The sequence below is a fragment of the Ammospiza caudacuta genome, chromosome 16 (assembly GCF_027887145.1).
Source record: "Ammospiza caudacuta isolate bAmmCau1 chromosome 16, bAmmCau1.pri, whole genome shotgun sequence".
Lineage (NCBI taxonomy): Eukaryota > Metazoa > Chordata > Aves > Passeriformes > Passerellidae > Ammospiza > Ammospiza caudacuta.
The window spans coordinates 1722931-1746850 of NC_080608.1; the positions used below are offsets into that span (position 1 = coordinate 1722931).

General features: G+C 50.9%; 1 protein-coding gene across 1 annotated transcript; it reads right to left on the bottom strand.

Moving 5' to 3' along the window:
- Positions 1 to 154: 154 nt before the first annotated feature.
- On the bottom strand, positions 155 to 18707 carry DELE1 (DAP3 binding cell death enhancer 1). Its single transcript, XM_058815567.1, has 12 exons — positions 18642 to 18707; positions 18382 to 18566; positions 18191 to 18287; positions 17963 to 18083; positions 17289 to 17432; positions 10985 to 11040; positions 9184 to 9277; positions 8325 to 8467; positions 7355 to 7513; positions 6436 to 6528; positions 3002 to 3149; positions 155 to 2158 (listed from the first exon to the last, which is right to left on the bottom strand). The coding sequence occupies exons 1-12, from the start codon at positions 18705 to 18707 to the stop codon at positions 1839 to 1841; spliced, it is 1626 nt and encodes a 541-aa protein (XP_058671550.1). The 3' UTR covers positions 155 to 1838.
- Positions 18708 to 23920: the final 5213 nt, after the last annotated feature.

Sequence of the window (23920 nt, forward strand, 5' to 3'; positions counted from 1 at the left end):
TGACATTCCCAGCTTCAGCTGTGTACACACCCGAGCCACAGCACCAGACAATCACACAGAGCATTTAAAGCACAGCAAATGAGAAAGTTACCTCTTTCTGTTGCTCTTGGGGCTAAATGACAAGAACAATAGAGTGATATTTCCCCAGGTGGACTTTTTAATATCCAAAATGTTGTTTTATTTCTAGTCTCCAAAATGCTTGTACAGATGAGCCCATGTCTGGCATCCATCCATGGATGGGTTTGGCCTGGCTAGCTCGTGCTGCTGCTCTGCTAACACAAATCTCTTGCTGGTTTGTTTTACAAACAAAACAAGTTCTCGCACCAAAACAATGTCAGAGAGCCAGATTCTAACTGAGATGCAGCTGTGCAAACCATGAGGGAGGCATTTGTGACTGAGCCCTGTGGGATTCCTCTGCACCTTGGGAGCACAGGCAGAGGGACAAACAGCCAGCACAACCTCTGCAAAGTTCTTTGATGTCCCTGTCAGAGGAAAGTTCTTACACAAAAATACCTAATAACAAGCAGGTTTAAAAGGAGACAAATTCCTCCCTCTTGCTTCAATTTCCTGATTGTGCAAACTGCTTTCAGCCCCCCCAGCCCCTCTCCCATCCTGAGCGATGCGTAAGCGCACTCTGGATTATCACAGCATAGGAAATCCACCCCAGGAATTTCCTGCTCCTTGTATCCTGCTTGATAAAGGAAATGGTCTAAGAAAGTTTGGTCAGAGCAGAAGGAGAGAGCAGACCAGAAGAACAATCAGATGTGTTGAGGGCTGGCTGTGCCCCTCCCTTGCTGCTGGAGAAGTTCAGAATGGGGCCATTGCCTTTGTTTTGCAGAGCCTGATCTACACAGAGCACCAGGGCCACAGGAAGCTGGGCAGCTTGCACAGATGCCCTTGAACCAGTTTAAACTGGTGTGAACAAATGCCTTTTTCCGGATTCAGCTGCCCCAGTGGAGGAAATTATCACACCAGCTGCCTGCTGCTGCTGCCTGCCAGCGGTGCCTTCCCGCTGGGAGCATCCCTTATCCACTCTGCTGAAAATGAGCTGGCGTGCTCAGCAAACAGGGACACGATGGATTTCGAAGCAAACCTTGCTCACTGTGTCTCAGAGAGGTGGGATCAGCTCCCTGCCAGGGCTGCAGGAGCAGGAGTGAGGACAGAAGGACACTGACATGGTGCAGGATGGCTGGGGACAGCTGTCACCTCACTGCTACAGGTGGATCTGTCACATCCCATAAAAAACTCTGCCCAATGACGACAATTCCCTCTCTTGCTTGCCCAGGTCTGAATCAGAATAAACTGCCATAATGGCAACACAGAGCCAGCCTACACTGTGCTGGTAGCAGGGGCACTGTGAGGACTTGGAGAGAGAGAAAATTGCCTCAGAGGGTGTGGGCCAGGACAATCCCAGGGTTAGTTGCCAACGTCCCCATATGGTGGCTTGTAAACCTCCCTAGGGGACCACGAGCAAGACTTGCAGGGCTACTGGAATTAGAACCCCAGACGACACCACTGTGGTGCAGAAACACAGAATGGTTTGGGCTGGAGGGACCTTAAAGCTCATGTTGTTCCACCCCCTGCCATGGCAGGGACACCTTCCACTGTCCCAGATTGGTCCAACCCTGTCCAGCCCGGCCTTGGACAATTTCAGAGATCCATGAGCAGCCACAGCTTGGCTCTAATACAGAAATGCAGGTGCAGAAGCAACATCCCTGTGTGGAAGGCAGAGTACTTCGTGGTGCAGGTGGTGCAGGAGATATCACAAGGTTTATTCTCAAAGCTCAGGTATTTAAAAATGCCTCCTGTTCCATGAACAGAGAGCTTTCTCTTTCCTTTCACTGCCAGCCTGGTTCCAGCCCACACCAAGGGCTGCCTTGCCCTCTGCCTGCTGGTGTCACTCGCTGCCAGCAGTGCTGGGGCTCCCAGCCCTGCAGCTCCAGTGGCACTGTCCTGGCTCTGAAGGCACAGCTCCACCCTGCACTGCTGAGCAGCATCACCTGCAGTGTGCCTGTGCTCCAGGAGTGGGGCAGGGTGAGGCCACACTGTCCTGGCTGGCTGCTGTGCAGGCCTGCAGACACAGACTCAATAGTCCAGAAATCAGGGCTGGAGGAGGAGGCTCTTAATCCTGAAGGGAATGGATGCTCTGTGTGCACATCTGAAAGTACAAAAAACAAGGTGTTAATGACACTGGCAAAGGCTGGGCTTGATCATACAACCATAGAATCACAGAATACCCTGAGCTGGAAGGGACCCTTAAGGATCATCAAGTCCAACTCCTGCACAGACACCCCAACAATCCCACCCTGTGCCTGAGAGCATTGTTTAAATGCTTCTTGAACTCAGACAGGTTTGGTGCTGTACCCACTGCCCTGGGGAGCTTGTTCCACTGCTCAACCACTCTCTGAGTGAAAAACCTTTTCCTGGTATCCAACCTGAACCTCCCCTGACATAGCTACAGCCATCCCTCAGGTCCTGTCCATGGTCACAGGGAGCAGATACTGGAGCCCTGTGCTGCCCCTCAGGAGGACACTGAAAACCACAATGAGCTCTGCCCTCAGTCTCCTCCAGCTGAACAAACCAAGTGCCCTCAGCTGCTCCTCTCAAGGTGTCCCCTCCAGACCGTGCCCCATCCTCGTGGCCTCCTTTGGACACTCCCTAATGGTTTAATTCCTTTTTTATACTGTGGTGCCCAAAACTGCCCTCAGGACTGCAGGTGAGGCTGCCCCAGTGCAGAGCAGAGCAGGACAATTCTCTCCTGGCCCAGCTGGTGATGCTGGGCCTGGTGTCCTCCAGGACACAGTTGGTCTTTTCAACAGAAGTGATTCAGTGACCCATCATACTATGGGAACAGCTTCTCCAGCTGGTCTGGAAAGAACTGAGGAGGACAAATGACGTCTTCTCTTCAGCACAAAGAACTCCTTCGTGCCGTGGCCCTGTGGGAGCCCTGCTCTGGCAATCCAGGCCCCACCTGCCCATGCAGTGCCCCTTGCCCTGGTACCTTGCTGCCATGCCTGCAGCCTGTCCCGGGCCTGCCTGTTCCCCATGGCCGCCGACTGCCGGTAGTGCCCCAGTGCCTCCGCCAGGTCCCGCTGCACTCCCAGGCCCTGCTCGTAGCAAACGCCCACGTGGAACCTGCTCTGGGCATCCTGGCACAGCAATCACAGCAAAGGAAACAGTTTTAGCACCTTCTTCAGAGTTTTATGCTCTGTCTTTGGTCACCTTGCTAAGTTTACTGCTCCATCCCCCAGGCTCTGTCTTCAGTAGTTTAGTCCCCTGGAGAGAAGCATAATGTGTGGCTCTGCTCCTTCCTATCCTTTTCCAATTAAATTCACTGTTTTCCCTTCAACACCCAGGGCTGTGGCAGGGGAACAAAGGAGCAGCTGGCTCTGCAGAGCATCCCAGTTGTCTCAGAGGTCAGAGCTGAGGTGCCTTGGGCAGCAGTGACTGCGCCACATCCTGATCCCACCCAAACTCCGAGCACGCCCTGAGACTGCCCTAAGAGAGTTCAAGTCCAAGTCTTGTAAAAACATCACAAATGGCACAGAGGTACTTGCTGCCAAGGGTTGGGAAATTCCCCTTTAACACAAGAGTGCAGCACTCTCCTGCTCAGCCTCACCTCATTCTATTCCAGAAGAAATCTCAGGCAGCAGAAATGAAGTAAATGAAGCAAATATGCACTAGAGAAAAAGCACCTGAACCACTTGGATATATGTAACTGCTGGGAACAAACTGGAAAGCAAAGGTTGGCACTGCAGTGAAGCCAAATCCAAACCCATGACATGTTTATGTGTCAGCTATACATTTTATCCTTGAGATCCAATGGGAGACAAAGGGTCTCAGAGAGCAGGAAAGCAGGATGACACTCCTGAAGACATTAAAAAGACTGCACAGACTTGTGGTCACACAGACCTTTCCAGCAACAAAGCCAGCAGCACAGCCTGAAGAGTGTGACTGCCAGAAACATGAGCTAAACAAGGCTTTGCAAAAAAAAAAAAAAAAAAAAAAAAGAAACAGAAAAAAACCCCAAGTAAGTAGCAAAAAACTCCAAGTAAGTAGCAAGTTTTAATAAAGCCACTAGAAAAGAACATATTGCAAGTGCTGCTGTCTAGGATGTAGCTGGTAGAGGCAAGTGAAGAACTCAGTGAGTGGGTGCTTTGCAAAATGTTGCAAGTCTCAGCTTATGACAGCAATAAACTCCTTTAGAGATGAGATGAACACGTTGAAGGATTGGCACTTCAGCTGTGACAAGAGATAGGGTTCAATCAGGAGAGCTGCACCACCATCTCTCACAGGATGAACACCTCAGGGCCGAGCCTGCAGTGAGGGGAGAGCCCCAAATTAGCAGGGCAGGAGTGACTGACACCCTTGGAAATCTGCAGGTCAGGCCCAGTTCCTCAACAGAACTTTTTATTAGGGGTTTATAGTCTGTGGCTGCATGTAGGAAATCAGGGAGGATAAAAAGTGGGAAACAAAGTAGAACACAGTTCTTGTGTTGGAAAAACACTTGTCAGAGTTCCCAGCTCAGCTCTAGCAGAGAGAACAACCAGAGAAATGCTGAATCTGTGACTTTTTGTGCTGTTTTCCTTTTTCTGGATTTGTACTAAACCATGCTGTCCTTGCCTCATCCATGCCAAGAGTTCTTTCAGCCAACTAAACATAATTCCAACTGCAGGGTAATGGGAAGTGAACCTGTCCATGGAGCCCTTCTCCCAGGAAAATGGGGACATCCCATCCCAGGGAGCCACCATCAGCCTGCCCTCAAGGCTGAGACCCTGAAGCATCCACAGCATCACAGCACGGGGAAGGATGCTTGGGGTCTGAAACTCTGACCAAAACATGCCAGGGGTGCACCTGAGGACCTGCAGTTACCTGCCAGATTTTGTGTTGTTAAGGCATTACCAGTCAATGCCAATCATGTGTTTAATGGGATAACTCAATGTGATGCTGTTCAGCATAAACCTCTGACTCCAGGCTGGAAAAAAGGAGCCAAGGATGAAGCTTAGGAGAGATCTTTAGCAGATTTAGAACTAAATGCTGTGTACTGTGATGTCTGAGCTGCTGTGGCAAGTCAGGCTTTGTCCCAGCACACTGAGAGTGTCTCCATGCTGGAAAGAGGGTGAAACCCCAAGTGGCAAAGTTTACAATGATATAAAAATGACCATTCAAAATGGTCAAACTTACTATAAGGAATTAATTAAAGATCTCACACACCTAAGGAATGGGCAACACAATCACGAAGGAAACAGTGCTGCCAGATGCAAAGTAGTGCTGATAGGGAGAAATTTGGGTATCACACTGTGATAGTTCCCTGAGACCATCTCATCAGTGCTCAGTGCCAGGCAAGGGCAAGCAGGGCTAGGAATTACTGGAAGGGAATGCAGAACAAAGCAGAGGAGCTCATTATGTGAGATCCATGGCATACCTCCATCCTGAGTCCACTTTTAGTCCAAGCATCTTAAAATGGTCAAAGGAGAATTAGAAAAATAGACAGAAGACTGACAAGCAAAGTAGAACAGCTTAACTACATGGAGGCACAAACTAAACCAGCACTGCAGCCTGCAAAAGAAATGACTCAGAGAGGACACACTAAAGGGCACCACAACCACAACTATTAGCCAGCAGAAGAGGCAATAGCTGTTCATTATTTTCCATTGCACAAAAGCTGTGGGAACTGCAGTTAAAAATGAACAAGTTCTTCAGGAAAAAAAAAACCCTGGCCATTAAAATGCAGCTGAAAACAAGGGGACAATGGCAAGAAACAGAACTGTGGGATGCAGAAACCTGGCTGCAAGACATGGGATCCACACTTGTGCTCCTCTAAATCCTGGTGGGAGTTCAGGAGAGTGCTGTCCCCACACTGTGGCACTGCCCTTCAAAAAAGAGAAGCCTGCGCCACTTGGGGAAAGTGCATGCAATAAGATTCTTTGGGATCTGACATGAGTTGTGAAGAGGAACAGCAAAAATGGGGGAAGGCTGAATGGAGATTCAAATGTTTCAGTATGCTAAAGGTGCATGAATTTGAAAATAAATCCAGAAACAGTCTTTCCATCTTCTGTATAAAAGGAGAGAAACAAAGGGCCAATTTTGAAGAACAGATTTGAGATAAACACAATGAAGTTCTCCATGTGGTGCAGTAGTGAAAGATTTTGACTGAAGAGGGTGTAGATGCTCCATAATGGGAAAGCTGCACAATGCTGGAGGCTGGATACAGGCCCTGGTGCTGTAGGAACTCCTCCAGCCCAACAGGGCTGTCTCTGCAGGGTCTGTGCCCAGGGTCTGTCTCCTCTCCAAGAGGCACCAAGGCTCCACTCTGTCCCTTCACACTGGGCAGTAAAATCCTGACACTCACTCCCGTTTCCAAGAAACCCTGAAATCCTCCACCTGCAGGTCCCAAGCTGAGGACAATCCCTGGCAGAAGGAAGGATTACCTACCCCACTGTTTGCTGCCTGCAGCAGGTACTTCAGACCTCTCTTCTCCTGAGGCTGCAGCCCCCTCATGTAGAACACTCCAAGATAAGCCTGTGCCTGCAACAAAGCCACACGGTCCAGATCAGCCAGGATTTTAATTATCTGGCTTTTTAACTGACTTTTCAAGCTGCTGGGGTTACTGTGGCAGTGTGGTAAGGACCCTGCCTGTGCAGAGGCTCTTGGGAGAGTCAGGGCTGCCCTAAGAAAAACCGGCATGACTTGGTAAACACAAAGAATTCACATTTGAGAGCCAGAGTATCATTTCAAACTTCCTGTGGGAGTCAGAGCCAGGGAATGGTTCCCACTCATGTCCTGTCCCCAAGACCCAGCAGATGCACCCTGTGGCCAGTGAGCTCCAGGAGGCACAGGCACTGCCAGCCTGGCATTCCCAGGGTGAGACGGCACATGCCTAAATGCATCTCCTGGAGGGGGAAAGCAGGGCAGGAGACAGATCTGCACAGATGAGTCATCTCAGAAAGCCACAGACACAAAACGAGGATCTGTTCTTGCTTCAAGCACTGGAATTTCCTCCAGTACAGTGACCTGTACTCTTGGAATTGAGAGGAGATGAAAACTGAGCTGTGTTTTCAAGCACAGGTGAGCTCTCCCAGGCAAAGGTTTAATGTAAGAGCCCCACTGACAACAGCCAACCAACGTGTGGCACAGTGGCTCTGTCTGCAGGCAGGGCTGTCTCCCAGACACTGTCAGGAATATACACAGACAATCAGAGAATGGTTTGGCTCAGAAGGGACCTTAAAGATCCTCTAGTTCCAACCCCCATGCTGTGAGCAGGGACAAACACACTGGAAGGCTTTCCCTTGCAGTGCTGTCTAGATGTGGCTCCAACCCTTCAGTCAGGGCTCTCTGACCTAGGGACACCAACCTCTGTGATGCCAGCCCCTGCTGCTTGCTCCAGGAGTGCCACAGCCTTGTGCTGCCTGTGCCAGGGGCTGCCAGGGCCGTGCTGCAGCAGGTACCTGGCGTAGCGGTACTGGGCCATGGGGTGATGGCTGCTGGCTGCCTGGCAGTAATAAAAACCTGCCTGAGAGACAGAGAGAGAGAGAGAAAGCCAGCTGATGCATGCCCTGAACATGACATGGCTCCCTTCAAGCTTCACCTCTCAGGCAGACCCATCACAAACTGCATCCCTCCCACAGCAGAACATCAGCTGGCTCAGGTGGGACAGTGAGTACCCCCAAACCCTGGCACCACCCTGCCCGAGCTGAAGGGGTGGCACTGGGCCAACCATGACTCAAACCAAGCTGCCTGTGCAGCTCTTCCCAGCTCCAGCAGCTGCTGGCCAGCTTGCACTAGGTGGCAGGCTGGAGTTACAGGAGCCAAAGCAGAGATCTGAGAAGCCCTGGGATGTGCAGTGGTGTCTTAAATACAGCAACATGACAGGTTTCTCCTTGGAACCCCGCTGGGTGCTGGTAGCACAGCCTGTGCACCTGGAGAACCCTCAGAAGCTGTGGGAAAGGGATCTCAGAGCACCTCTGAGGGGATTGGTGACACTGAAAGCAGCTCTGCAAAGCTGCAATTTTTATTATTTCCAGCATTTTCTACTGAGTCTTCAGAGCCTGGGCTCTCCCAGGCTCCCCAGGGAAAGGGCACAGCCCTGAGGCTGCCAGAGCTCCAGGAGCATTTGGACAGCATTCCCAGGGATGCACAGGGGGGATTGTTGGGGTGTCTGTGCAGGGCCAGGAGCTGGATCAGTAATCCCTGGGGGTTCCCACCAGCTCAGGACATTCCATGACTTTCCCAGCCATGTAAAAGGAAGAAAGCTCCAAGCACCCAGCACAGATCCCTCTCCTGATGTGTGCTCCCACCCCCACCCCCAGGCAGGCCCTGGATACCTTCTCCAAGTCCTTTTCTGTGCCCCTGCCGTGCTCGTAGCACAGCCCCACGTTGAACTGGGCTTTGCTGTAGCCCCGATCTGCCGCCAGCTTGAAGCAGGTGAAGGCCACCCGGCAGTGCCCCGCCCTCATGCTCTCGGTGCCTGAGGAAAACACAGCCCAAAGCATGGAAAACAGGGAAAAGCACACAGCCACAACCCAGCCTCCAATGCAGCAACCTCCCCCACAGCCACTGGGCCTTCCTTGGCTCACACCAAGTGCTCTGGGCCACTTCCAGCTGGCTCACCAACCCTCCTTCCACAGTTTCCATAAGAAAAATGGCAACACTGCATTTTAGGGATTTTTCTGGGCTCGTGGCAGAGAGGGATCACAGGCTAACACAACGTATGGCTCACACAGAAACAACTTGCTTTTCAGTGCTGCAACTAGTGGTGTATATAGGGCAGGGACTTTTCTAAGCTCATTGCATCTTCCTTCTGCTTTTCTTAGAGTTGCAATCCTGCAATTGCTTTTTCAGCTTGCCAGGAAAACCGTGAGCTCAGACAATAAAAGAAGGATACAAGGATATGACATCTTGTGTTGCAAAAAAAGACAGAGATGGCTTAATTTCCAGCTACAGATGTCAGGACAACAGTGCAGGCTTCAAGCAAGCCTGGATTGAAATATGCTGAGATAAATCAGGAGGTACGATGGGACAAAGGGCAATAAATCTCTCCAAGCACAGTTAAAATTGCTGAAAGGAGGCTTCAGCTTGGGTATTTGCCATCCCTGCCTTCTCACAAGACCTCCAACCATTTGGAGGTCCTCCAAAATGAGAAACCTGTGGTTTAAGGGCAAAACAAAACCAACTCCACATTACCAAGGATATTCAATGCAATGGAAATATCAATTCGGAAAATCTGCTGCAATTGGAAAGCGGCTTCCTCTAAATGCCCTCGCTGAGCAGGGTCACCCTGAGGAGTCAGAGAAAAAAGCTATTAAAGAGAGCTAAATCATATCAACCCTAGAGGAGATGCTGGTTTGGAAACCAAGCAGTGAGACCTGTTAGTATGGTAGTTCAGGCATCAGGAGGGTGAGGTCATGTGTACACACAAAACCCTCCCTGTCCTACACAGCCACCTTGCTGGGGAAGCTGTATAGACACTGCTGCCCTGCCCCTGGCCAGGGAGCTTGGTGCAGCCTCTCAGGCACCAGGAGACTTTCAGAATTCAGCAAATACCTCATCCTACTCAGCAGTCTGCAGCTCCTCTGGAGGGGCAGCGCAGGGAGAGCTCTGAGCTCTGCTCTGGGACAGGGACAGCACCCAGGGAATGGCTGGGGCTGGGCCAGGGCAGGGCCAGGCTGGATTTTGGGAGAAGGTTCTTCCCCCAGAGGGTGCTGGCACTGCCCAGGCTGCCCAGGGAATGGGCACGGCCCTAAGGGTGCCAGAGCTCCAGGAGCCTTTGGACAGCACTGCCAGGGATTGTTGGGGTGTCTGGGCAGGGCTGGGACTGATGATCCTCGTGGATCCCTTCCAAATCAGTATATTCCATGATTCTAAGATAACTCCCCCCTCCAAAAATAACATTAGCCCTTGTTCCCTCTGCCACACTGTGCCCAGAGCAGGGTCCCTGCCCAAACACCCTCACACCTTTGCTTTACCCAGTGCCAGCTGAGCTGCCCCCCCAGCTGCACTGAGCACTGCCCAGTGCTGCTGAAACCCTGCAGGGCACAGCAAATCCTTTCCTCCTAGGCAATGAACAGCCTGGGACATGGGAGGAGGCTCAGCCCAGCTCCACACCCCGAGTGCCATCGAGTGGCAGCAGAGCTCAGTGCACACAGGGAATCTGGAAAATGCCCCTTGGCTCAAGGGGCCAAGCCAGGTGCAAGGCCCCTCCCTGAGCTGCTCCACGAGCCAGCTGCAGGCTCTTCCTCCAGCCCTGCACAAGGGGCACCTCCCAGGATGCAGAGATCCATGCTCACCCCCTCAGCAGATCAAGCAAACTCCTCCTTGGTGCCTTTTGCAGGAACTCACTCTGCTAAAAGCTAAATTTACCTCACTCTGCTCACAGTGTCCTTGAGCGATTGCTCAGCCGAGTGATTATCTTAAAAATGGAATTATTTGCATCTAAGATGTGAATTGCAAAAAATTGGCAGGTTTAATCACAACAAGAACAATAATATAATTTATGGCCTTGTGACTCTCGAGCTGATGCACTCTCTTCAAGCCCCAAGTGCTTCCCTCTTTACCAGACAAGAGCCAGCCCTGATTTGCAGCAGTTGGAGTGACACCACCTTCTCCAGTCATGGGTTGTCTGGTAAACACCAAAATAGCAACAGCATGTAATCACCTAGTGAAAGATTGCATCAAAATGCATATACACAGCAACACACCGGTGCTGCTCAATTGATTTTTTTGTTTGGTTGCTTGGTTTGGTGTTTCTCACCATTTTCTTTCAGTGCTTCCCTGCCAGCAGTCCTGTTACACAGATACATCAAAGGTTGGGGATGGCAGTTTGTAAATCCTGGAATTTTCTGGCTATAGCAAAGGTCAGTATATCCCATCTCCCCTTTTTTTCCCAGTCTTGTGTGTGAGTGTTGCTCAGGCTGTGCTTGGGTAGCTCTGGGATGTGTTCCTGCAGGGAAGGTGCAGACACAGGGGCTGGAAAATGAGACCTTACCTTTGCACTGTGGAGAACTGGCCCCACCCTGGAGCTCACAGGGATTTGGAACTCCCCTGAATTAAAAAAAGAAATCCAACAAAAAAGCAAAGTTAGCAGTGCTGCATCTCTGCCTCTTCTCATCCTCTCTATTCCATACCTCTTTCCTAAAAGTCTGATCTCCCATTGAGCCAGGGACATCAGGAACAGCAGGAATCCCAACCAATCTGACCTTTGGAGCAAAAGCAAGCTCTGGAATCCAGCCCTGTGGCTGCAGCGCCTCCAGAAAGGCCCCTGGTCTTGATCTGAAGACACCAAAAGTAGAGAATCTTCTGCTTTTCCTAAATGTTCCAGTAACTTGTAATCACTGCTTTAAACCCCTGTGCTTCATTTCAAATTAAAGTACTCCTACTCTGGGTTTCTGCTTCCAGGCACTGGCTCTTCTAGGTTTTTTCTTCTTTACTAAAAAGCCAATTCCTCCTTTTGAAAGTCCTGACATGACTAATCAGCCCCTCTTGATTCCTGTCTGTGATTCTAAAAAGACTGCACCATTCACATCTTTCAACTGCAGCACTTTTCTGCCAGCCTTGCTTAATTTTATGACTTTTTGCTCCTATTCCTAAATTTCCAACGTGGTTACTGAGGCGCAGCCCCTCTCAGCAGTGTCACAGGAGGGGTGACATTGCCTCCTCCTGCCCAGTTTGCCTGGATCAGAACTGCTGCAGCTCCCACCTCACCCAGGGCATCACAGCCAAGCCTCAGCTGAGATGCTGCCTCCCCATGTCCTTCTCCAGGTGATTCCTCTGCAGGGTACAGCCCTGCTCCTGTGCCAGGGGGTGATCAGCCCTCTCAGACACACTGGGACAGCCACTTTGTCACCAGTTTCAATCAGAATTATCTCACAGAGCATCTCCAGCCCGAGATAAGCCATCTTGCTCAGAGTGGTCACAGTGGCATCACTCCTGCCAAGGGGACAATGACCTCACAAAGAGGACACAGCTGGAGGCTGAGGATTTTAAACCTGGATCACCACAAGCAGCTGGATCCCACAGGACATTGAACTCCAGGTGGTGGAGCCTGGACCACTCTGAGCCAGAGCTGTGCCCTCCCTGTGCCTCCCTCTCCAGCTGTGTGAGAGCCAACACAAGCGACACAAAATGTCCTTTTAGGGCCTGATTCCTGGCAGTGTTTGGCTCCAGGAGCAGCAGCAATGAGGTGTGCAGCAGGCAGGAGTGCTCCTTGCAGTGCCTGTGCTGTACAGCATGCAGGGAGCCATGGCCTGTGTGCCAGCTGCAGCCTCATTATTCCCAGACAAACAATTCCCCCCTGGCTGTATTGAAATGTGTGTTATCTCAACAGGCCCCACTCACCCAACAAGCAACATCACTGTGGCAAACATGACTTCTATGTAGCATTCCACCTAAAGTAGTATAATCTGTGAATTTATTAGTTGTGCTTTCTGTTTCTTTGCAGAGCAGGCATCAAATTATCTGATATTTCTCACTGTAAGGCTCTATCGTGTATCTCCCTTGTGATGTAATTTGGGTTTTTGCCACACAAACAACTGCAAATCCCATGGAAAAAAAAATGGTCTGTTTTAGGAATTCTCCCACTACTTGTTTAAACAGCATTAGTACATCCACACTTTAAAGAAACTGTACATTTTGCATGGGTGTCTACTCCTGAATCAGAGACTCCTCGTTTACTGTGAAAATGTTGGAATTTGGACAAACCACTGAACCATGAAAAATAAACAGCACTAATTCTGAATTCTGTCAGCCTGCAGAAGCATCTTGTGCGCCTCTACCATGGAAAGCCCTCCTCACTCAAATCTCCACAGACAGGGTTACCAATTCCAGAGAACATCTAGAAAAAAGCACAGGGACCAACCTATCCTGACACCCAGACCCAGTCCTGAAGGATCAGAGTCTCCCAGGATGGTTTGGGCTGGAAGGGAACTTACAGTTCACCCAGTGCCACCCCTGCCATGGCAGGAACACCTCCCACCATCCCAGACTGCTCCAAACCCTGTCCAGCCTTGGCTTTGGACACTTCCAGAGATCCAGGGGCAGCCAGAGCTGCTCTGGGGGACCTGAATTCCCTCAGAATCACCTTTGAGGCTGGGCAAGATAAATTATTCTTCAGGTTATGTTTAAAAGATGGGAATATCACAGCTGGAATTTTCTGTGCAACTTTATTTCTACTACTTCAAACCCATGCTATGATGCAACATGACTGCACATTCTTTTTTCCATGCAGTCTTGCAGCTTTCAGTGCTCTGGATGCCCAATGCTCACATCTTCAGCAGTTCATAAATATTTTTGTCTCTCTTCACTGTTCATCCTGGACTAATCAAGTGTTGCTCACAGCTAGCTCCAAATGAGGAATTAATAATCTTCTCCTAGACAGCCTAGATTGCTCATCCCAAAACATCCAGGAGAACGAAGTCACAACAAGAGCTGGCCAAAATCCAGCATTTCTGCCTCATGGAAAATTTCACTGTTTCCAATTGGTTTCATTGTGCTTTGAAATGAAAACACACTTTTGCAATGTCTGTAATCTCGGAATTGAAATAACGAATTTTACAGTTCTGCCAGGGGTAAAATACAACTCCCCAGGGGATCATTCAGCTGCTGTAACACTGAGACTGGCTGTAATCACCTGCTTGCTCACTCTGTGCCTTTAACTCCCAGCAAAAAGCCTCTGAGTGAGGCAGAAATTGCATGGGAAAAAATAAGATGTGAACACAGAGCTAGTAGCAATATCTAGAATGCTACTTAAAGTAAGTTTTAAGCTAATTTCCTGAAGTTTTCTTTTTAAACAAAGGAATAGATTTTGTTCATATTGTGCTCCAACAAAATTGGAATGGCTCTTGTGGAAAGCTGATATGTTGGGACCCATCCCACAGATCTCTGCCACAACAACAGCAGATTGTCACTGCACAGGGACACCAGCACCAGCAAGTGTGGAAATGAACTGAAACACCCAGAGAAAGGGGAAGGACATGGAATTCTCTGCAGAAGATCCCTTGCCATTGCTGGCAGCAGCCAGGGTACATTCTGCTGCACTCTGAGCTTGCTCTCTCATGGCAAGGCTTTGCTACCAGATTCCCCTGCATCATCTGCCAGGCGTCTGTCCTTCCCCTCCTTCTGCTCTCCCCAGCTTCCTGCTGCATCCTCTTTTTGCCAGCCTCACCCTCTTTCACTAGCTAAACACCAGGGAAAAAAAAATCCTGTACCTCAGGCAGGTTTTTCTGTAGAAAGCAAAACGTAGTGAAAGAAAGGCATCATCAAGCTTCACTTTCCGTGGAAAGATTCCCAGGACTTCTCACATGACAAAACCCTGCATTTTTTCAGGCTCTTCAGTGCAGATTACCAAATCTCTTCCCTCTGACTTTTCTCCATAAATTCCCACAAAATGGAGGCACAACAAAATGTGGAATGTAACCCGAGGACTTATGTAGAGAGCAAAATCAAATTATTTCTGACATATATTATCTCTGACAAGTGACAGTTGGAGATGCTTGGGCAGAAAGGGTGAGGAGCAGGGATTATAAAGTCACGCTCTCCCTGGCAGAACTTTCCAGCAATCAGCTGTTCTGTGATCTGAGCAGGAGGCTTGGCTGGACCAATTAAGTCTCATTTCAATGTGTAATTTTACCTAATCACTTCTTGGAACCCACTTGTATTTCTGGCCCGTAGCAGCGAGTTCCACAATTTACCTGGGCACTGGCCAAACACAAAATGCCTTTTGCTTTTTTCCAAACTTGCCACCTGACCCTTCTGTGCTGCCTTTTAACATCAGCATTATGAAAAAGCCTGTCCCTATTCACTTTCTCTCAACACTTTTGGTTTCACAGAGCACCAGCACATTTTCTGCCACTTCCTTTTTTAAGCTGAAGAGTCAGTCTGTGTTTGGATGTAATTGTCTCCCTGTCATCTTTTCTCTGCAGTTTTGTCCCTGTTTTTCAGGCACTGTCTTTTCCTTAAGTGCTCAAGACATGGCTGCATCCCAGACTCACATGAACCCACAGCACTGCCTTGTCCTCAGCTCCTTCCTTCACCATAATTAACATTTAATTGGCCTCACTGCTGCCGAGCACTGCCTTAACCTTATCAAAAGCACATCCACAGTGACTTTAAATGTTCCCTCTGCAAGACAATTATTAAATTGACACTCATAACTCTGTGTGTGTATTTACAGCCACACTCCCCTGTGCACACTCACTTAACCCACCTGGGGATTACCCTGGCTTTGGTTCTGTGCAACCTTTGCCTGTGACTTTCAGATTTGACTGTCCTGAAGAATTTTGTACCATTTGCTGCCTCGTTCATCACCTCTTTTTTCCAAAGCACAGCTGACTGTGCTGAGCAGAACAGGTTTAACAAAGGACAGGGGAATCCTACAGCAATGGCTCTCCACTGTGAAAACTTTCTTGTGCTTTAAGGAGTTACCAGCCCAAGTGTAACCCCTCCATGTTCCCTCATAACAGCTTTAATTCTTTGGATAGCTTTGGTTTAGGTCCTGTCCTGTCTGGATGATTTTCAGAAAGCTAAAAGCTGGATTATCTTGCTCCACATGCCTGTTGACTTCTCCAAAGAAGTCTTAATAGATTTACAACTCTCTCAAGTCCCTGCAAGGGAGCAAGCTGGCCTGAGAAATGGCTTCCTAAATCCTTCCAAGACCTCTGATACAGCCCACTCATCCCAGCATCTGACACCTCTACCCTGTAACAGAGTTTCTATCAAATTAGAATCACCTTTTTTGCAGTTCTGTGCCTTAAACTAACAGCCACCCACCCCTTTTTAAAAGCCAAGCTGTGCAATCTGTGAGTGCTCATTCCCCTGGCCACGGAGCAGGTTTGAGCATGGGATTACAGATTGTTCTTGGAGGCTCGGTGATCTCCCAGCTTCTGAAGAACATCTGAACAAAGACCACGTGGCCTTGGTGCCTTGTCACTGTTCAATTTATCAGTTTGCCCAAAAGCTCTTCCTGTTGACTCTCAGTAGGAGCTGTTTGTCAGACACACAGGCACTCCAGGACGTTCAGCTGTGCCAACTGCAGGCACTGCTGTCTCCACTTCTTCCCACCACTCCTCCCAGAGGTCCATGTCCAGTCACCTGCCAGTGCTGGAGTGCTTCTTAATATGCTCCAGGCTAAAGCAGATGGGTTAAACAGTCTAATTGGCAGTTTAGGTAAATTAACCTGGCTGTTTTCCTGGAGTTAATTAGGAGACATGGAAACAAAATGCTCCATTTGCCAACTGATGGGAATGGTAACCTCTGGCAGGAGAAGGTTTGATAAGCAGTGATGGGCACTAGCTGAAATCAGCACAAAAGGAAGCCAAAATTCTGAAGGCAAGCAGAAAATGGGAAACAGCTCCAACCTTTTCTGCAGCACCTTCATTATTTAAGTTCTCCTCGGTGAGGGTGCTGAGGCCCTGGCACAGAGCAGCTGTGGCTGCCCCTGGATCCATGGAAGTGTCCAAGGCCAGGCTGGACAGGGCTTGGAACAGCCTGGGATAATGAAAGGTGTCTCTGCCCATGGCAGGAAACAAGAGGAGCTTTCAGGCTCCTTTCAACCCAAACCAGTTTGTGATCCTGTGATTTAACCAACATCTGTGGTTGGTTTCCTGATGTGCCTCTTCTACACCACTACTGAATGTTGTCCCCTTGCCACCTGTTCCAGCAGGCTTCCTGCTTCCAAAAGCCTTCCTGAGGCCATTATCAGTGTTTCTATATCAGGTGAGCTGTAGGCCTCATCTGATCTTCCTTGGTGTGACTTTAAATTCCCTATGTAGGACACGCTTTCCTGGGCGAGACTTCAATTTTGTTGGAGTCTTTCTATTTTTATAAAACTCATTTTAATAATGTCTTTGATACCTCCTTCCACTGTCTTATCTATGGCATAAGAGCTCAGAAATGCATCCTCATCTTGCAGGAAGAGAATAATTCCTCCAGTTTCACACCATGTACACCAGTCTCCCAGATCAATGGTGCAGCATCCTCCTGAATCCTTCTGGCTGCAAACATCTGTCCACAGTAAAAGAACAGGACTGGATGCTGCAATCAGTCTGCTAAGGCAGAGCACTGTTGGGAAAGCTGTTGTCACCTGCAGTTACAGCACAGCCTTGTCTCTGCCTTCAGGAGGTTTATTCCTCCTGTCTCTGGACCCGGATTCATTTTTCTGAAATTTGCCTTTCCACTCTCACCTGCCTCCTGTAATGTCAATAAATGGCTACACACTCCTTGGCTCCAAGCCTGCCTTGGAGGAACTCCCAGGTCCTTCTGCCACAGTATCCTGCCCTGCAGCACATGGCACATACCTGCTTCTGCCCAGGGCAGCCTCTCTGCTTGCCCCGAGGGGATGCCTGAGGATGAATTCTCTGCTACAGCCTCTGGACTCGCTTTCTGCAGGATCTGGGGGCCCAGCTGCTCGCCAGGACTGCTGCTTGAGGCTTCAGTCACCACTGTAACACAGAGCACAGTGTCTGCTCCGGGTGACAACACCGGGCTGTGCATGCACTCAGTGTCCTCTGACCACACAGACAAGCAGGAGGAAAGTTCGTGCAGCAGAATCCAGAACGGAAAACAAAGGTAAGGGCACACAGTGTGGGATTGCACCAAACCATTAAGAACCACAGATTCTCTTGACACTCTCCCCAGGGCCCGAGAGTGGCCCTCAGCCTTTCCCAGCCGTACTGGGCACAGACCAAGCAGGATCCCAGCCCGAGGCAGGAATCCCAGCCGAAGCAGGAATCCCAGCCGAGGCAGGATCCCAGCCCAAGCAGGATCCCAGCCCGAGGCAGGAATCCCAGCCGAAGCAGGAATCCCAGCCGAGGCAGGATCCCAGCCCAAGCAGGATCCCAGCCCGAGGCAGGAATCCCAGCCGAAGCAGGAATCCCAGCCGAGGCAGGATCCCAGCCCAAGCAGGATCCCAGCCCGAGGCAGGAATCCCATCCGGCCGCCCCCCGCCGCCCTCCCGGGCCCAGCCGCTGACCTGCGGGCTGCGGGGGCAGCGGGGAGCGCCAGGGAAGCCTTCGCTCTGCCCGGGCGTCCTGCAGCGAGCGGAGCCCCGCGATCTGCCGGAGCAGCTGCAGCAGCAGCGCGCCCACAGCTCCCTGCGGAGAGCGGACACGGTCAGGGAACAGCCCCGCTCCTGCTCCCGCTCCCCTTCCCCCCGGCTCTGCTCGGGGATCCCCCCAGGTGTCCCCGCGCTGCTCCTCACCCAGGTGACGGCCTCCCGCACGGAGTAGCGGGGCACCAGGCCGGGCAGCGGCTGCCGCCGTCCTCCTCGCTCCGGGCCATCCTGACACGCGGGCGCCCTGCAACAACCGCACACACAACACGGGCGCCGTGAGACCGGGCCGCGCCGCCGGCCCCGGGACGGGGGGACGGGGACCCCCGAGCCGCACTCACCGCTCGGGGCTGCGGCCGCGGCCGCCGCCCAGCCCGGGGGCACAGGCGGGGCGGGCGGGGGTGGGCGCGCAGCGGCCCCGGCCCAGCAGCAGCAGCAGCCGCCACATCCCGCCCGCCCCGCCGGAACGCGCGGGCCACAGAGACGGGCGGGCGGCCGGGCACGGCGTGGGCACGGCGGGCCGGGGCTGCGGGCACGGCGAGCACGCAGGGGACAGCGGGGACAAGGGCGGCTACGGGGAGGGCGGGCGGAGCGGCAGCACCGCCGCGGAGAGGAGATCCAGCGGCACGGGCAGCACGGAGCGAGCGCAGAGCGGCCGCAGCACCATAGAGCGCGGGTAGAGCGGCCCCGCCGCCACGGAGCGCGCACAGAGCGCCGCCCCGCCGGGAGGTCCCGTGTGGGCACTGAGGGCGCGGGGGTCCCGCTCCGCAAAATGGGGAATGTGTGAAACATTTTTAAGAAAATGCGTTCACCGGGGTCTGATCTCTGTGTGCTTTCCAGCCTCATCAGCAACAATGGTGATTGTGTCCGTGAAACAGCAGCTCGCAGCTCTAAGCGATGTCCAGGTGTTCCAAAGACCGATTGCTTGTTGGTAGAGTCACCTTGCAAATGACGCTGACTTTTCAGACTCAGAAATATTTAACAATTTGTCCAGAGTGTAACAAGGAATGAGAAGGGGGTTATGAAACAGAGTGCTGCCTTTTGTTGCAGAATGCAGAATAAATTAAAATTAAGGAAGGATGTTCTTTGGTGCTTGATCTTTGTATGCTTTCAAGCTGTATCAACAAGCAAGGAGATTTAATCCCTGGAACAAACAGCATCTAACAAGCTCTAAGTGATGTCCAAGTGTCAGAAGGACAAATTACTTGGAATTGCCTTGCTGAGGTTTAGGGCTGGACACATTTCAATGACCTCAGACCCCAGGGAGGTTGAGGAAACTGTAAAGAAGGATGTACCACGGATGGTGGACACAAGGCAGGATTTATAGGCACGAGGACATTTTGCAGAACCCACAAGATAAGGAAGAATGTGATAAAGCCAACTCAGCAGCTGGGCTGAAGGCAGCTCCGATTGGGTAGAAGGTAATTCCAGCAGGGGCAGGTCACAACCACTGACCCATGGCCCAAGAAACCACTGACCCAAAAGAGGAGAAGGACTGAGCCTGGGACTAATTAGCATGAGAAGCGAGAGACTCATTAAGCAATAGAAAATAGAGTACTAATTAATAGGAGAACTAGGTGACATGTAGCCAGTGAACACTGATGCCTTTGTTTGCTAAAATGTAAACTAAATAAATCAAATGCCTCGGGTCCGTGTGGATCAGCCTCTTGCACAGAGGACAGAACCAGTTTTGGGCTAACAGGGATCCCTGGGGATCTGCTGTTGTGTGGGATGGGGGGTAACTCCTCAAGGAGAGCAGGGATAGGGACACACCCCAGGCTTGTCATACCCAGGTTGTTCCTGCGGCTTTGGGGTGTGTGTGAGTGCTCCCTGAGCCCTGGGGGTAACAAAATACAGGAACCACCTCAATAGTGGGGAGTGCTGAAGGATTCCTGTTATTGTACTGTAAACTGGTAAAGTGCCTTTCCCTTACCCAGAGCTGCACCCAACAGAGACCATACCATGCCAGCCTGAGAAAAAAACAGCTTCATGTCCTCCTCACCCTGGGTTTCCTCCAGGAGAAAGAATATTGCCCTGCTCATTCCAGCTAAACACTTTCATTTATTTCTTTGTTCCGTAGGCACTGAAATTCTTGGTCATTCCAGCTTGGTCTCTTTCTGGAATGTGATGTTTTCTGTGCTGGTAATTCCTGTTATGAGCTCAGAATTCTTGTTCAGTATTAGCTGTGGTTTATGCTTGAATGGCTGCAGGTTTAATTCCAACTGTGGAAGATCCATAATTGCTCTCCTTCATCAACCTAAACACTTGCTCTAAATTACCAAATTTCTCTTGGTGCTCCACAGCCTTTTTTTTTTTTTGGTAGTGTCATATGGGACACAAATCCTTTATCCTTTTCACCCCAGATTTGGCTTAATAGTGTAATTACAAAGTCATTTAGTTGCCTGTTTCACTAAATGTGTCTGTAATTGTCTCATGTTAGTAGACTGGTGTTTGCTAAGCTACTACAGTTTGTTTGGGGATGAAAATTACATGCAAAATAGAAATATCAGCATCTCCACTCTATAATCTTGCCTTAATTTTCTTGCTCATCAGGTTGATACCACTAATTAATGCTCCAAAAACTGAACCTGTATTTGTTGGTATTGGTTCATCCACAATCTTCTCAGCTGATCACTGAATTTTTAATGCTTTGGTCCTGGGTTCCTTTCAAGTCCCCAGCCAGGTGCTGAGGGATACTCTGATTTTCTGTGGCAGGCAAGGCATGAGCAGAGCTGCTCTGTTTGGATTCCTGTTGTGGGGATTCCCCAGGAGCTGCAGTGTCCATGGTGCAGTTGTGGGTTGGTGTCTGACCCTGGAGAAGGAAAATCACCGGCTGAAGGTGAGGGGATGAAGGTGAGGGGATGCTGAGGGATGAGGAAACAGCTCTGCAGGAAAGGACCAAGGAGGAGCCAAGGAGGCCAGGGGGATCCTGGGGTGCTTTTCCAGCAGGACAGGGTTGACCCTGCCCCTGTGCCCAGCCCTGGGGACACCTCTGGGCTGATCCTGCCCCTGTGCCCAGCCCTGGGGACACCTCTGGCTGCTGTGTCCAGCTCTGGCTCCTCAGCACAGCAGGGCCAGGAGCTCCTGGAGCTGAGCAAGGGCCTGGAGCAGCTCCGTGCCCAGGAAAGGCTGAGGGAGCTGGGGCTGCTCAGCCTGGAGAGGAGCCCAGGGAGAGAGAGGGGCCTCAGCCCTGGGGGTGCCTGGGTGTCCCTGTCTGGGTGTCCCTGTGTTCCAGTCTGTCCCTGTGAGTCTGTCCCTGTGTCCCCCAGTCTGTCCCAGTGTGTCCCTGTGTCCCCAGTCTGTCTCTGTGTCTCCAGTCTGTCCCTGTGTCCCCCAGTCTGTCCCTGTGTCCCCAGTGTGTCCCAGTGTCCCCCAGTCTATCCCTGTGTCCCCCAGTCTGTCCCAGTGTCCCCCAGTCTGTCCCTGTGTCCCAGTCTGTCCCTGTGTCCCCAGTGTGTCCCTGTGTCCCCACTCTGTCCCTGTGTCCCAGTGTGTCCCTGTGTCCCCCAGTCTGTCCCTGTGTCCCAGTCTGTCCCTGTGTCCCAGTGTGTCCCAGTCTGTCCCTGTGTCCCCAGTCTGTCCCTGTGTCCCCAGTGTGTCCCTGTGTCCCAGTCTGTCCCTGTGTCCCCAGTCTGTCCCTGTGTCCCACTCTGTCCCTGTGTCCCCCAGTCTGTCCCTGTGTCCCCAGTGTGTCCCTGTGTCCCAGTCTGTCCCTGTGTCCCCAGTGTGTCCCTGTGTCCCAGTCTGTCCCTGTGTCCCAGTCTGTCCCTGTGTCCCAGTGTGTCCCTGTGTCCCCAGTGTGTCCCTGTGTCCCAGTGTGTCCCTGTGTCCCCAGTGTGTCCCTGTGTGCAGGCTCAGGGCACCCCAGGCTCTGCTCCAGGCCCAGCCATGGCCCCAGAGCCACGGGCAGGGCCTGAGCCCAGGAGCTGCCCCTGCCCAGGAGGCAGAACTGCTGCCCTGGCAGTGCCAGCCCTGAGCAGATGGTGCAGGGGCTGTGCAGTGTCCCTGCCTGGGGACATTGCAGAGCTGTGAGCACACCCTGCTGTGCCCTGAGCTCTGGCATGGCCCTGCTGGGGCACGAGGTGACACAGCTGAGCCCTGGGGTCCCTCAGCCTGACCCACTCTGGGGTCTGTGAAGGGACCTGTGCAGAGCCAGGCAAAGCTCAGAGCTGGGGCTGCTGTGCAGGAACGTGGCTGAAGGAGGAAATGTTGAAGACAGAGCTGCCCAGGCTGAGGCAGGAGAATGTTCAGACTCTTCCACCTGAGGTTGTGCTGCTGGGGTTGCCCAGCTCAGCCAGTCTGTGTCCTTGAAGGCAGAGTGGAAAGGACATTGAGGAGCAGGAGGTGACCAGCCCTGAGGAGCTCCTGCAGGTGCAGTGTCTTGCTGCAGCTTTTCTGCCTGCTGGTGCTGGGATTTTGTTCTGTGCACCCAGGGGCGGTGGGGGACGTGGCCAATGTCATTGCAGGGCCCTTGGCAAGGTCACAGCAATCAGGAGAGATTCTGCTGACTGAGAAAGGGCAAGCAGCAAACACTCAGTGAAGAATTCCTCCCTGGGAGGGGGGTGGGGAGAGAGAAGCTGTGGCTGCCCCTGGATCCTGGCAGTGTCCCAGGCCAGGTTGGACACTGGGGCTTGGAGTTCCCTGGGACAGTGGAAGGTGTCCCTGTCCAAAGCAGGGTGGCACTGGGTGATCTTTAAGATCCCTTCCAACACAAATCATTCTAGGATTTTATAAGGAGGGTAAGAAGAAGGATTGGACAGTTGTAAAACATTTGATTTAACCTGACTCTTGAGAAGGTGATGGGGAGCTTTCTTCTGGAAACTGTTTTAAGCAAGATGGTGATGGGGAACAAGGACAATGATGCCAAAGGAACCCGATTGCCTCAGTGATGAGATGGCTCAGAGCATAATGGGTGTTGTTTACTGGACTCTACCACAAAGGTGTCGTTTAACCAGCCTGGTGGATGAGGTGTGGATGGGCAGATGGGCTATAAATTGGATTGAAAGCAGCCTGGATTGCTGGGCTCAGCTGCTGGTCAGCAGAGGGTTAGCAGCACACAGAACGTACCAGAAGGGGCTGAGAAACCCGTGCTTGTTATCATGATAATTTTAGGAAAATAAATACTTTGCTCCTGAGGGAAATAAATACCGTGCTCCTTAAGAAATATATTTATTTTGGTTGGAAGAGGGAACCAGGCTGGTTGTGGAAAGCAAGCTAAAAATAGACATGGAAGTTCTAGAAGGTTATACACATTGTGAGTTCTTTTAAAAACCTTTGCAGTTGAAATCACTCTTTCAGTCACTGGTTTGGACAGTCACTAATCCCCATTCCCCCTCGAAGTGCAGAAAAAAATGAATGTATTTCCAAGGTTTTGATTATTTTTTTGAGGCACATTTGGCACCGGAACTTTATTCTCTGGAGTTAGTTCCTCTTGTCTGAGAGTGGCCTCCTGCTAACTTAAGGTTTCATCTGCATTTTTATTTTTCTGCATCTTGTGCAAAGTAACTTAGTGGACCATGTAAGCTTTGATAGATAATAGTTGTTATTTTAAACTAAACCCAGAAATTTATGACCAAAAATCTCGCCATCCCCCTTTGACCAAATATACTTCAAACAGTGTAATTACAGGGGATATCTCGTTTCACAGCTCACAGACAAAGCAAATGTGTTTGTTTTACTTTATTAGATTTCTTATAATACGTTCATACAAACCCAAATGTGCATATACACACTCTGTCAATAATGCCAACTGCAATTTATTAAGTTTTATAAATTTTTTCCACTAGGTCACTATATTGTTAAACAGAGAGTGAAGGCAGGATCAATGCTAAAGATGAGAAGGCAAAATTTCCAAGTAAACAATCTCAGCTTTCTCTTAAT

Bases quoted from the DNA above. Each gene is read 5' to 3' on its own strand.
- DELE1 (XM_058815567.1), bottom strand. From the start codon at position 18,707: ATGGTGCTGCGGCCGCTCTGCGCTCGCTCCGTGCTGCCCGTGCCGCTG. The intron at 11,041-17,288 runs GTATGTGCCATG...TTTTTAATTCAG, and splicing joins GCTGCCCTGGGCAGAAGCAG to GGGAGTTCCAAATCCCTGTG. The intron at 3,150-6,435 runs GTAGGTAATCCT...TTGCTGTGCCAG, and splicing joins TGCAGGCAGCAAACAGTGGG to GATGCCCAGAGCAGGTTCCA.